This window comes from Nerophis lumbriciformis, linkage group LG06 (genome assembly GCF_033978685.3).
Source record: "Nerophis lumbriciformis linkage group LG06, RoL_Nlum_v2.1, whole genome shotgun sequence".
Lineage (NCBI taxonomy): Eukaryota > Metazoa > Chordata > Actinopteri > Syngnathiformes > Syngnathidae > Nerophis > Nerophis lumbriciformis.
The window spans coordinates 48357813-48371419 of NC_084553.2; the positions used below are offsets into that span (position 1 = coordinate 48357813).

Below are 13607 nucleotides of genomic sequence, written 5' to 3' on the forward strand. Positions count from 1 at the left end.
CAAAGTTTGCAGCTATCGATCTTTACTTCTTACCACTAAATATTGAACCCATGCTTGTTACTGAGAGTGCATCGCTCTTGGACCTCCTGGGAAATTACATCGCCATTTTTCAGCAGCTCCACATTTTAGAACATCAACTCTTTTCCATCTCTGGCAAATTAAGTTTTAATACCGCAGTGGAGGTTGTTGAACCAACCTAAAGTCAAACTTTTTGGAAGTTGACTATAAATTCCTGGGAAAAGTAAATATTAATTTAGAGGACGCAAGTCTAAAGTAGAGAGCATTAAACGATTAACTCTTTTTTTGCACAACAAACCACGTTCTAAGAAGAAATTAAAGGTGAACTGTACTTTTTTGGGGGGGGGGGGGGGGGATTTTGCCTATCAGTCACAATGTTTGTGTAAGACAAGCACACTTGTTTTCTGTTTTTTTTCTAATGCCTTTTAACTTGTAAATAAACGTAGCTAACAATAGAGCCCACAGGATTCGCTCTATTCCACCTATAAAACGCTCTAAAAACTTCCATAAACCTTGTATATACATGCTGTAAGTATATATGTAATGTAGTAACAGGCACATTCATAATAACATGTAATATCTACTTATTTTGCTCATTTTAAGCAGACGGCAACATATTAATTTCACAGACGTATCACAACGTTCACATTTTCCTTCAACAACAACAAAATCAACACAAGTAATCATGACAGACTTGATGAGAGCCATCAAAGACTACTTAGGGACAAATTATGACTCCGAACCTTTTATTTTTTAGCCTGAATGAAAGGAGGATGACCAACACGTTTGAGAAGCTGTGTGCTAAACAGATCCAGTTTTAGTCAAACATTAAGCATCAAGTGCTAAACAAGATATACAAACAAAGAGCATAATAAAATAAATACTTTCAGCTCCATCTAGTGGTACGCCAAATAATCACAATCAAATATTTAAACAAGAGTGTTACTGTTACAGTGGCCAAACAATTTAAATACGCTTGCTGCCTTGTTGAAATAAATATTTAGGCCTACTGCGCTACTTTATTTTAATATTGGTCATTATGGTTGTACTTGGAGAGCCAAGTGTTTTCTGAGGTGGTACTTAGAGAACAAAAGTTTGAAAATCACTGACTGTACAACGTCTGCTTTCACTGGGATGCTAATATCTTCCCGTTTAGATGAAGAATTAATCATAATCTACCCAGAGGTATAAAAAAATAGATGTCCGCAATCGAGTGTTTTTTTCGTGTCTTTCTCGCCATCTCCGGGTATAACTTGAATGTCAAAGCTGACCAACATTTCGGTTTAAGGCCACGTCCTTCTACTATCCAGGTGGGAGGTAGGGCTGGGCGATATATCGATATGCGCGATATATCGCGGGTTTGTCTCTGTGCGATATAGAAAATGATTATATCGTGATATCGAGCATACGTTCTCACACAGTTGCTTTTAGCTGCAGGCATTACACTTCAGGCTCTTCTCGCTCTTTCCTGTCTCTCCTTCTCACAGACAGCAAGCGCACCTTCTTACATACGTCACGTCATACGTCACATACGTGTACGCCCTCCCCGAGCAGAGAGGTAGCAGCATGGCTAACGTTAGCTGTGATGCTAGCGGTAATACGAGCGAAAGAAGGTGCAAATCTGGTAACAAATGAAGGAATAATTAATTCCCAAGAAAAACAGCAGGGGGTCCATCGTCTGGCGGTGGTTTGGCTTCAAGTGGGAATATGTCGAACAGACAACCGTATATTGTCAAGTGTGGGGCGAAAGCGTTGCTGTAAAAAGTAGTAGTAGCCTACTGCTAATATGTAGCATCATTTGAAAAGTCCCCTGCTAGTGAATGAAGAGTGCTCACTCCAATCCAATCCACTTTATTTAATTGCACATTTAAACAACAAACATGTTTCCAAAGTGCTGCACAACAATATTAAAAACAATATTTACGTACTCCGCACGTCAATATCTCTGTTTGGTGCCACACGTACACAACATCAAAATGCAGAGGCAAACATTTCCAGATCAACACCGTATGAAAAAAATAGTGATTTTTTTCAGTTGTGATTTCCTTCTTTGCATGAAAGTTTAAAAGTAGCATATATTAATGCAGTATGAAGAAGAATGTTTTAATGTAGACACATAGAATCATCATACTGCTGTGATTATATGCATCACGTGTTCATTCAAGGCTAAGGCAAAATATCGAGATATATATCGTGTATCGCGATATGGCCTTAAAATATTGCGATATTTAAAAAAGGCCATATCGCCCAGCCCTAGTGGGAGGCATTATTTATAATCTAAAATTAACGTTTACCAACTAAGTGGCGATGCAACAGCTCACCGGCTAAATATGTCACTAGTTGCATATTTAGCCTACCTCGTATGTGCTGTATTTTATGACTTAGAATGCATAAAAAAAGAAAAACATAAATGTTTTTGTGCAGGGAAGATTGGTAAAATTCCCAAATAAAGTGCAGTTCCTCTTTAAGAAGAAAATAAGAATATACATAGAAAGGTATGAGAAGTTATTTCTAAGCTATAAAAAAAAATATCATTGTTTTCTTTGTAAAGGGATAGAGTTTTTATATTGAAATATATTGTGCAGGTGTACTTATTGAACTGTAACTGACTGCAAATGTTTTTTGTTAGTCAGGCAGAAGAATATGCGATGAGAGGCGGTGAGATGCAGAAGCGACTGACATCCTGTGTCCTCCTCTCCAGGCATTACACGCCTCCGGCAAGGTGAGCTAAAAGGCTAATCAGCATCTGTCAGATTTTTACAGTTCCATCTCTTGTCTAAAGGTCGACATGAAATTGGGACTTTTTGGAAATGTCATTTGGTAAAATCTGACTTCCAATATGAAATATGTCCATACCTGTAGCACATATAGTGTTTTGTTTGCGGATGTCTGCCAACTATATACCCGGAGCGGCTCCAGCGCTCTGGGCAAAATGTCAAGACTTAACTAAACCAATCAGAGCTGCCCTTTTCAAACCTTCCTCGGGGGTCATGGGGGTCGCTGATGAAGGTAGCTGAACTGTGAGCACGTCAGCAAATTACGAGGCTATGCGTCCGAGAGGTTAGCGTGCTGAGGTGAAGGCTGAAGGGATGGACGCCACGTCGGAGGCATAGAGGGGGAAAGGTGACCATTGTTACCTTCGAGGAACAGCAGAGTCAGCGGACTTTTGCAGCTCAGGTAGAAAACTACAGGAAATACTTACATGGAGCCCGAAGCAAGTATAAAGAGTAGTTATCCAGTGTATAATACCAGTCAAAACTAAAATAAAGTAAATCTACTCAAGTTGGCAGAGCGAAACTGTCATAGTGGCATTGAAAGGTACTGTTGATTGATGCTTTCCTACGTATAGTTATCCCATATCTAAAGCCAAATAAATAGCATATTGTTGTTGTCCTTACTTGAGTGAGAGGGAGTAGTCGTTCTTGCTCGTTTCGCTGTTCCTCACCAGGTAGCTTGCCTCCTTGCACAGCCTTAGCAGGCATTCGGCATCCGTTCGACTGATAGCGCCATGGTACCAACTATTGGGGGAAAAGAGGAGTGTGAATCAAAAAGTTTGATGAATACATTCAAATGCGTGGTGCCTACTCTGCAATGCTCAACGCAGACATTGACATGTTTCCACTGTCAAAAGCACTACAAGGTATTACCGTATTTTTCGGAGTATAAGTCGCACCGGCAGAAAATGCATAATAAAGAAGGAAAAAAACATATATAAGTCGCACTGGAGTATAAGTCACATTTTTGGGGGAAATCTATTTGATAAAACCGAACACCAAGAATAGACATTTGAAAGGCAATTTAAAATAAATAAAGAATAGTGAACAACAGGCTGAATAAGTGTACGTTATATGAGGCATAAATAACCAACTGAGAACGTGCCTGGTATGGTAACGTAACATATTATGGTAAGAGTCATTCAAATAACTATAACATATAGAACATGCTATACGTTTACCAAACAATCTGTCACTCCTAATCCGATGAAATCTTATATGTCTAGTCTCTTACGTGAGTGAGCTAAATAATATTATTCGATATTTTACGGTAACGTGTTAATAATTTCACACATAAGTCGCTCCTGAGTATAAGTCGCACCCCCGGCCAAACTATGAAAAAAAACTGCGACTTATAGTCCGAAAAATACGATACTTGTAGTGTAAACATGACAGTATACATCACAGTCTCCATATTGCTTCAATAAGTTAATACAGGAAACCCTCATTATTGTCCATAGTTATTTGTGTTGTGTGACAATTCAATCTTGCATACTTTTCCGGTATTACTGAACAATAGTTTTTGTGTTTACATGAACTTGCGTGACGTCCTTCAGTGTAGTTGTATTGCCGTCAAAACAAAGCCAAAGCCGGTTCGCACTCACAACTGGCTCTCCAAGGGCATGCTGGGATCGATGCGTTCCCCGAGGGACAAGGTGCTGGACCGGTCCGCCGACGTCATTTTGGTGTTCACCAAGCAGCCGCTGGAGTGCCGCTGTAGCGGGCGAGCTTTCCCGTCCTTGGTGGGCGACATTCGGGACTTCTCCACGCCGTCAAACTGGACTGCAAGACAAAAGAATTCCAACGAGTTAATGCCTTTTTGCTGTGACAATATTGATGCATTTTAGTCCCACATTACATCGCAGATTGTTTTCTTTCTTTAAGCACATGTTACATATCTTTGGCCTAAATTAAGTCTTATTTTAAGTTTTATTCATGTCTTATTTTATTATTAAGCTGCGGCGATTGATAAATATACTAACCAAGCGGGACTTTCGTTTCCGTGTGAAAGGTGAAACACTGCGATCAACAACATGGCGGCTAATCTTGGTGCTACTGTATCTTCACCACGACAATCAAAGATTGTCAGAACAGCTTTTTTGATGCACTTCATCTTGAACTGCTGCCTCATCAATAACACATCTCCACATTGGTTAGCCTTTGGCGTTAGCAGGACTCAATGGGACTCCACTTAATGCAATCAGGAACGCTAAGAGGAGATTAACTCAATTGATATACTGCATCAGTGTCACATGACAATGACAAACGCAATGCTAACAACACGGCTAACGGCCGTAGCTGCGACTGTTAAATTGACCAAGTTTTTGCAGAACTTATGCCTGTGGTTTCAGCACAAGGAAGCTTAATTCTAACTTAAAGGAATTACACAGGATGTGACGTATTTCCACGTCGTGGCCAGGTGACGACCACAGATAGCGGAGGCTCCTCCAGGCTACTGGTGAGTACTGTAATCTACAGGAGAACACAGTCAAGGCAACTATATTGGGTGAAAAATGCGTAAAAGTGACTATGTGAGTTTTATTTCATGTTTAGGCGCCTCTAATTATGTTAAAAAATATTTAGAAGGACATACACAGTTGTTTATACTTCTACTATGAAAATATCAATTTTACTATAATAATCCTACTTTGTGGAAATGCATTTACTACGATCAGTCCTGAAATGAATTAGCCACGCCTAGGGATAATAATGGCTTTTTGCCGATATCCGATATTATCCAACTCTTTAATTACCGATACCGATATCAACCGATACCGATATCAACCGATATATACAGTCGTGGAATTAACACATTATTATGCCTAATTTGGACAACCAGGTATGGTGAAGATAAGGTACTATTTAAAAAAATAAAATAAAATAAAATAAGATAAATAAATTAAAAACATTTTCTTAAATAAAAAAGAAAGTAAAACAATATAAAAACAGTTACATAGAAACTAGTAATGAATGAAAATTAGTAAAATTAACTGTTATAGGTTAGTACTATTAGTGGACCAGCAGCACGCACAATCATGTGTGCTTACGGACTGTATCCCTTGCAGACTGTATTGATATATATTGATATATAATGTAGGAACCAGAATATTAATAAGAGAAAGAAACAACCATTTTGTGTGAATGAGTGTAAATGGGGGAGGGAGGTGTTTTAGGTTTGTGCACTAATTGTAAGTGTATCTTGTGTTTTTTATGTTGATTTAATAAAAAAATTATATAAAAACAAAACAAAAACGGTACCGTTAATAAAAGAAACGATATCGATCATTTCCGATATTACATTTTAACGCATTTATCGGTCGATATTATCGGACATCTCTCGCCACGCTACATATTTCTACTTTCAAAGGTTTTCCCGTCAAACACAATAACCAAATCATTGTGTGTTGGGTTACATGGACATTAAGTCCTCTAAGGGTTGCACAAAAATGTGGAATATGATGGAAATGTTTACAAAAACAACTCTAAAGCCAAACAAAACGTATTGTTCGAACCGTCATTATGTATGATGAGGCCATGATAAAAATAATATTGTCCACATACATACAGGGTTTCCCCAACATGTAATGGTTACTGGCAAAATAGCAAAATAAAAGCTTAAAAGTTAGGTTTTCTTTTATGTGAAAACAAATTTGAATAATATAATGGATCTACACAGCGTATTATATGCGGTGACCCGCGTCTGGGCAACGGAAATCTGAGTCCTCGTTTTTTCTTCTTCTCAAAATGTCTTCGAGCTGCTCTTTGTCTGATCCCTCACCTCGGACCTGTTTGTCTTGGGAGACCCTACCAGGGGCCATAGAAACCCCCGTACAACATAGCTCCTAGGATCATTGGGACACACAAACTCCTCTAGCACGATAAGGGGGCAGCTCAGAAAGGAGAGTCAATAATAATAATAATAAAAAAATAATTTTAAAAATCCCTTCACTGTTTATTCAGGTTTTATAATGCAGTCGGTTTGGCCATGGAACGGATTATTTCAATATGCATTGTTTCCGATGGGGAACAACTGCTGGTGTAGTTTGATGGACAACTCCGATGGGATATCTTGTCATCCATTCAAATGAAGGACACACACAACATCAATCCATCCCTACTGTGCACACATTCCAACACAAACATATGCATACGTGTCATCAACAGTACAAAAACACACGCAGTCACTGTCATGCAAACAACAAGTTAAATATTTAACATGGTGACAAGGGAAAGTGTGCTCATGGCCGCCTGCTGGAGGTCACAGAGCAGCTTCACTACCATAGAATGCATCCTATTTATTTACATTCTGCAATAGTGAGTAGACATTGTGTGTTTGTGGCCATTTTCCCGCCGTCATCCATCACTATAATGGATGTCAGAGTACCCTTGGCTTCTCAAGCAACACTGGTGGCTTTTTGACATGTCAACATCTGAGCTCTTGATGAAGAGAAGGACTGCACAGAGCTGACAGTAATGCTCCGTCATCAACGGCAAAGCTTGTCGAGTGCCCAATTAGCTGGGGTGGACATGGCAGGCGCGACATGTCCATGGAGATGTTGTATTGTCTTACAAGCAAACAATGTGTCAGACTGATACTGTATCCTACGCATTGCTTTGTTTCAATGCACAAGGAGAACCAGATCCCAAATGTATTGAGTTAAAGTGCTGTTCCACATTACACCAGCAGGGGCTCCCCTTCGCCTCCCTTCAATGAATGAACTCATTGGCCTTAAACTCACTGATGCATCTGCCTAAACATAAATAAACTCATGCAAGTGATTACTCCTACTGAATTCTGTTTTTCACCCTCTTTAGCCCTAAAACCAACAGCTGCATTACGGGAACTCCTCAATACTCCAAAGGGTCACAAGTTAGGACAAAGCAGTCCATAGATGCTCACAGGTTGCAGGTGAGTCCACATGAAATACAGTAAATGTTTAGTTTTCGGCTTTTCGCACACATTCTATTGGAACTACACCATGACTGTTGGTCTAATACTCTGCGTTTCCATGGAAACTGACGAGAGAGCTTCATGTTTACACTACACTCATGTCCACTTAACTCTAACGCACCACTTTTAGCCACTATTCATGCAACACTCCCTAAATGGTCACCACACTTAATTATGAAATGTTTTTAAAAGGTTACATCACACCTGCACACATCAACATTTCCAAATAGGAGAAGGTAGAAGCATAGCTTATTCATTAATACTTTATGTGTTTAAATGGTGCCATTTTTAAGTATGGACAGAAAATAGTAAATAATGTTTGACAATAAATATACAGCGATGACATTAATGGGAAAAAAGAAGGGGGAAAAAAGGGCACAGAATCCCACTTCTGACATCAACATATTTTCAGAGTAAAAAAGATGTCAGAAAGTTTAGAGCTACAGTGTTTGTCATCGGGATTTATAAGCGCATTTTTAAACTGGGTTCTATGAAGAATCAATTATTTTAATATACTCAAAATTCAACATACCTCTGTCATTGGGTGGGGTGAATAAGATACCCATCACGTTATTTCTGAGATCGCATTATACAGAAAAACGTATTTTTTACTCTTTTCTTTTGGAAAGAATACACAAAAATGAATGGTGGATGTAGTATCCAACCAGAGGGTTTGGACATCACTGGGTCATAATATGTATAATTGTTTACAATGTCTTCTTTTTGCAGACTTTCATAAAAATGTACGATGTAAGTTTGTAAATGCACGATCATTTAGTGAAAAACAACGCAACTGACCCTGGTGGAAAATAAACACAATGTAAACGGGCGAAAATTCCTGGTCTACGGCACAATCGTGTTGATAGAACGTCACGTTGTATGGGACCGCACCATATCGAATTTTGAGTGTATATTCCTGAAATATTCACAGCCAAATGAAAGACATAATCCCATGTTTGGGTAACTACAGTAGTATGTGCAGTATACAATACTCTTACTGTAGTCTGTCATGTTGCAAAAGTAAGATGATCTTACAGATTTACTCACTACTTTTACACCCAATAAAACAGTTGGATTGCACCAACTAGTTTGGTCATTACATTTTCCGACGTAAAGTCCCCGTTTACATGCCCCATCTTGAATATGAACGGTGTGTGCCTGCAAACTGCAGGTGGGCAACTCTGGACTTTCAGTTTATTAAGCTATGTGGGTTGAGGGTGAGAATGCTAATAGTGGTCAAATGGATAACATAGCTTTCAAGCTTTTCAGCAATGTTTGTTTGGATTCTTTCTCCTTTAGCTCTTGTGGTTATGGAACAATTTTGCCGTTTGCTTTGACCAGGAACTAGGAACCATCTGGTCGTAAGGCTAACCACTCTTGCACAACAATACCCTAAAATCTTGGACATGTTGACAATTCTATGCTGGAAAATCCATACAGCCAACAAACCTGTCAATAGCAGACACAGAAATGTCCCCTGCAGAGAGAATTCATAATACATCCTGGAGGAGTTTTTTTTCTTAGTATAGTGGCCACTAAAATCAAAACTTGCTGCAATGATGCATGATGTTGATAAATGGAGTCTGTTTAGTTGTTAACTCTTTTAAGGATACATTTTATACATGTAATGAATAGTTTAGCTTTTTTCTGTAATATTTTAATTCTAATAAAATAATAAATAACACCAATCAACGATGAAGCCCACTTGCGGTTTAGGTAAACCTGCTACGGACGTTGCATACAGGACCGTCCGTGCCGTACGTAGGACACCTACTTCCATACACACGTCATTAACGAGCACGCTCGTCACCAAATACTAACCTCTTATCCCTCGTGTTTGCAAACCCAACGCTTGCTGTCGAATCCAGTTTCAACGTGGGACTTTGTCTTGGCTCCAATTACCCCAAAGCCTGGTTAAAAATGGCTCTCATACCTCTCTATAGTGGCCACTTTTTATGTTTCCCTTGATTGGTTGTAATAGATAGCTTTGACGGTAATCTGTTGATCTATTTCATGCATTTTACATTTAACAGGCAACTGTTTTCGTCAAAAATAACGTGATCGATAAACTGATTGTTCAGTTTCGTCTGTAATTAGTCTATGACATTTAGAATGATTTGTGTCATTTAGAATTTGCATTTCTAATTAGATCATTATTACATAATGCTGTGTTACTCTACATATTCTACTTATTCCTATCCTTGGCTCTTCATCACGGTGTATATAAGTGCAATAGTTAATATATTCAATAGGCCCACTCAATCTTATCTCTTCACGCTCCCACCTGCTTTTCCACATGTCTACACAAATTCTTATTCTTTCTTCCTGAACATCCAGCACAAAGTCAACAAGAAAAAAGTGGATATTCTCCCTCCAAAGCTTCTTTTTCAAAGCTGTGAATTCCCCCAGACAAAGACTTCACGGATTGGATTACATTCTCAACTCTTTGCATCCCCTTTTCCTCCAATTCTGACGTGTGTAGAATTTATGTTTCAGGGGTTAAACATCAGCTTATGCTCCTTTTTTCTCTGCTGTGCTACAGCTCAGTCTGGCTTGACAGCAGATGGACAAGATTGATTGGCCACGCGAAGAACAAAAAGGGGGAGTATGTCCAGGTAAAAACACACACACACACACACACACACACACACACACACACACACACACACACACACACACACACACACACACACACACGTTAATTGTTGTTTTGTTGCAGTAATTGTTACAATTGATGGAATCTGTCCATCACTTTGAACTGTCAGTGGGATAGAGACAAACGGCGGAGAGACGTGTCCCTTTATTTTTAGCCTTATTTAAGTCGTGCAAATCAGAATGACAACATTTTAAAGGGACTTTTTGGAGAATTGTGCCAATCATTATGAAAGACAAAAACACCTGCATTTTTTATTTGTATTTTTTTTTGCATTACATCCATCCATTTTCTACCGCTTATTCCCTTCGGGGTCGCGGGGGGGCGCTGGAGCCTATCTCAGCTACAATCGGGCGGAAGGTGGGGTACATTACAATTTGCGATAATCTGCTTGTTCTAGGTGGCTAGAAATTGTGCAAATGGGAGTAATCCATTCTGCCTCTGAATCACTCTAAATGGTAAATGGTTATACTTATATAGTGCTTTTCTATCTTCAAGGTACTCAAAGCACTTTGACACTATTTCCACATTCACCCATTCACACACTGATGATGGGAGCTGCCATACAAGGCCCTAACCACGACTCATCAGGAGCAAGGGTGAAGTGTCTTTCTCAAGGACACAACGAACGTGACGAAGTTGGCAGAAGGTGGGGATTGAACGAGGAACCCTCAGGTTGCTGGCACGGCCACTCTCCCAACTGCGCCACACCGTCCCCAAAATATATAAAAAAAAGCGCCAACAATACTTAATTTACATCTCGTTACCGGATTATCAACCTAGTATTATCAATAATGTCATTAGAAACGCTTACGCAGACAAACTATTTTTAGCTGTGCCGTGATCACAGAGCACTAACTAGCTTGTGCAGCGGCAGTGTTGGCTGGTAAATGTTATTTCGAAATGATTATTCATGCCTCTAACCTGGATATAAAAGGGTTGTGGACATAAACCAAGAAGTTGGTCATCTGGGACATTCAAATTTACACCCGAAGAAGGAAAAACTAATTTTTACAGTTTTAACTGCCTTCACGGAGGGACGCCAATAAATCTTGCAAGATTTCAATTCAGCTTTCAATTTATACACCGTAATTTCCGTGCTATTGAACATACCAAATTATAAGCAGCACCTACCTAATTTTTGGACACCTTTTATTTTGTACATTCATTGGCCGCACAGGTCTATAACTATCACTGGCCTCACTATGGACTGGACTCTCACATTATTAACCGTATCCACTCGGCATCCATTGGAGGGTCCCCACATCTGCGGTCCCTTCCAAGGGTTCTCGTTGTTCCCATTGGGTTGAGTTTTTTCAGCAAGAAAAAAAGACTCGGCTCAGATCATTGATGTGGGATCTGAGTCGAACATTTGTGGCTTAGTGTTGTCCCGATACCAATATGTATTTTGATACTTTTTGGTACTTTCCTAAATAAAGGGGACCACAAAAACTGCATTATTGGCTTTTTTTAACAAAAAATCTTACGGTACATTAAACATACGTTTCTTATTGCAATTTGTCCTTAAATAAAATAGTGGACATACAAGACAGCTTGTCTTTTAGTAGTAAGTAAACAAACAAAGGCTCCTAATTTAGTCTGCTGACGTATGCAGTAACATATTGTGTCATTTTCCATTCTATTATTTTGTCAAAATTATTAAGGACAAGTGGTAGAAAACAAATTATTATTCTACTTGTTAATTTACTGTTAATATCAGCTGAGATAGGCTCCAGCACCCTCCGCGACCCCGAAAGGGACAAGAGGTAGAAAATGGATGGATGCATGGATCTGCTTACTTTCTCTTTTAACATGTTCTGACTACACTTTTGTTAAAATGTAATAATCACTTATTATTTTGTTATTTGATAATTTAAATTAGTTTTGGATGATACCACAAATTTGGATATACCTGTACTTTTTAGAGGGTGTCGTACCGAATATGATTCATTAGTATCGCAGTACTATACTAATACCGGAATACCGTACAACCCTATTGTGGCTTGTGTAGCCCTTTGAGACATTTGTGATTAAGGGCTATATAAGTAAACTTTGATTGATTGATTGATATAAGCCGCAGGTGTAAACATTGAAACATGAAATATTTTCACCAGCAAATTGAATAAAAGACAGTGCCTGTAACACGGCACACACTCGGAATAGCCATTAAAGGGGAACATTATCACAATTTCAGAAGGGTTAAAACCATTAAAAATCAGTTCCCAGTGGCTTATTTTATTTTCAAAGTTTTTTCAAAATTTTACCCATCACGCAATATCCCTAAAAAAAGTTTCAAAGTGCCTGATTTTAACCATCGTTATATACACCCGTCCATTTTCCTGTGACGTCACACAATGATGCCAATACAAACAAACATGGCGGGTAGAACAGCAAGGTATAGCGACATTAGTTCGGATTCAGACTCGGATTTCAGCGGCTTAAGCGATTCAACAGATTACGCATGTATTGAAACGGATGGTTGTAGTGTGGAGGCAGGTAGCGAAAACGAAATTGAAGAAGAAACTGAAGCTATTGAGCCATATCGGTTTGAACCGTATGCAAGCGAAACCGACGAAAACGACACGACAGCCAGCGACACGGGAGAAAGCGAGGACGAATTCGGTGATCGCCTTCTAACCAACGATTGGTATGTGTTTGTTTGGCATTAAAGGAAACTAACAACTATGAACTAGGTTTACAGCATATGAAATACATTTGGCAACAACATGCACTTTGAGAGTGCAGACAGCCCATTTCAGGCACGCTAAGAACATATATTTTTCCACGATTTCAGCACTCAGGTTAACCATACCTAACTAGACACAAAATACTGCATTACACTCGAATGATTGAAAAAAATAAATGTTTTTAAGCTAAATTATTGGTAAACACAGTTTATGTATAATAATTTACGTAAAACCGCGAGTAATGAATAAAGTTTTCATCAATTAATATATTCTGTAGACATACCCTCATCCGCTCTCTTTTCCTGAAAGCTGATTTGTCCAGTTTTGGAGTTGATGTCAGCATCTGCTTTGAGTGTCGCAGGATATCCACACATTCTTGCCATCTCTGTCGTAGCATAGCTTTCGTCTGTAAAGTGTGCGGAACAAACGACTGGCCATTTCGTCGGCTTTCCCCACAGCCTCGTATTTTGAACAAATTTCGTTCAATTTCTTGCCACTTTCGCATCTTTGGGCCACTGGTGCAA

At 39.1% G+C, this 13607-nt stretch overlaps 1 protein-coding gene across 3 annotated transcripts in view; it reads right to left on the bottom strand.

Annotated features, from left to right (window-relative positions):
• The window catches only part of LOC133608874 (SH2 domain-containing adapter protein F-like), a 235902-nt gene that overhangs the window by 14851 nt on the left and 207444 nt on the right, over positions 1-13607 (bottom strand). For all 3 annotated transcript variants that reach the window (XM_061964481.2, XM_061964478.2, XM_061964479.2), the window contains 2 exons: positions 4397-4574; positions 3417-3536 (listed from right to left, as the gene is read on the bottom strand). In XM_061964481.2, the coding sequence (XP_061820465.2) occupies positions 3417-3536; positions 4397-4574 (298 nt within the window). The remainder of the gene's footprint in view (positions 1-3416; positions 3537-4396; positions 4575-13607) is intronic.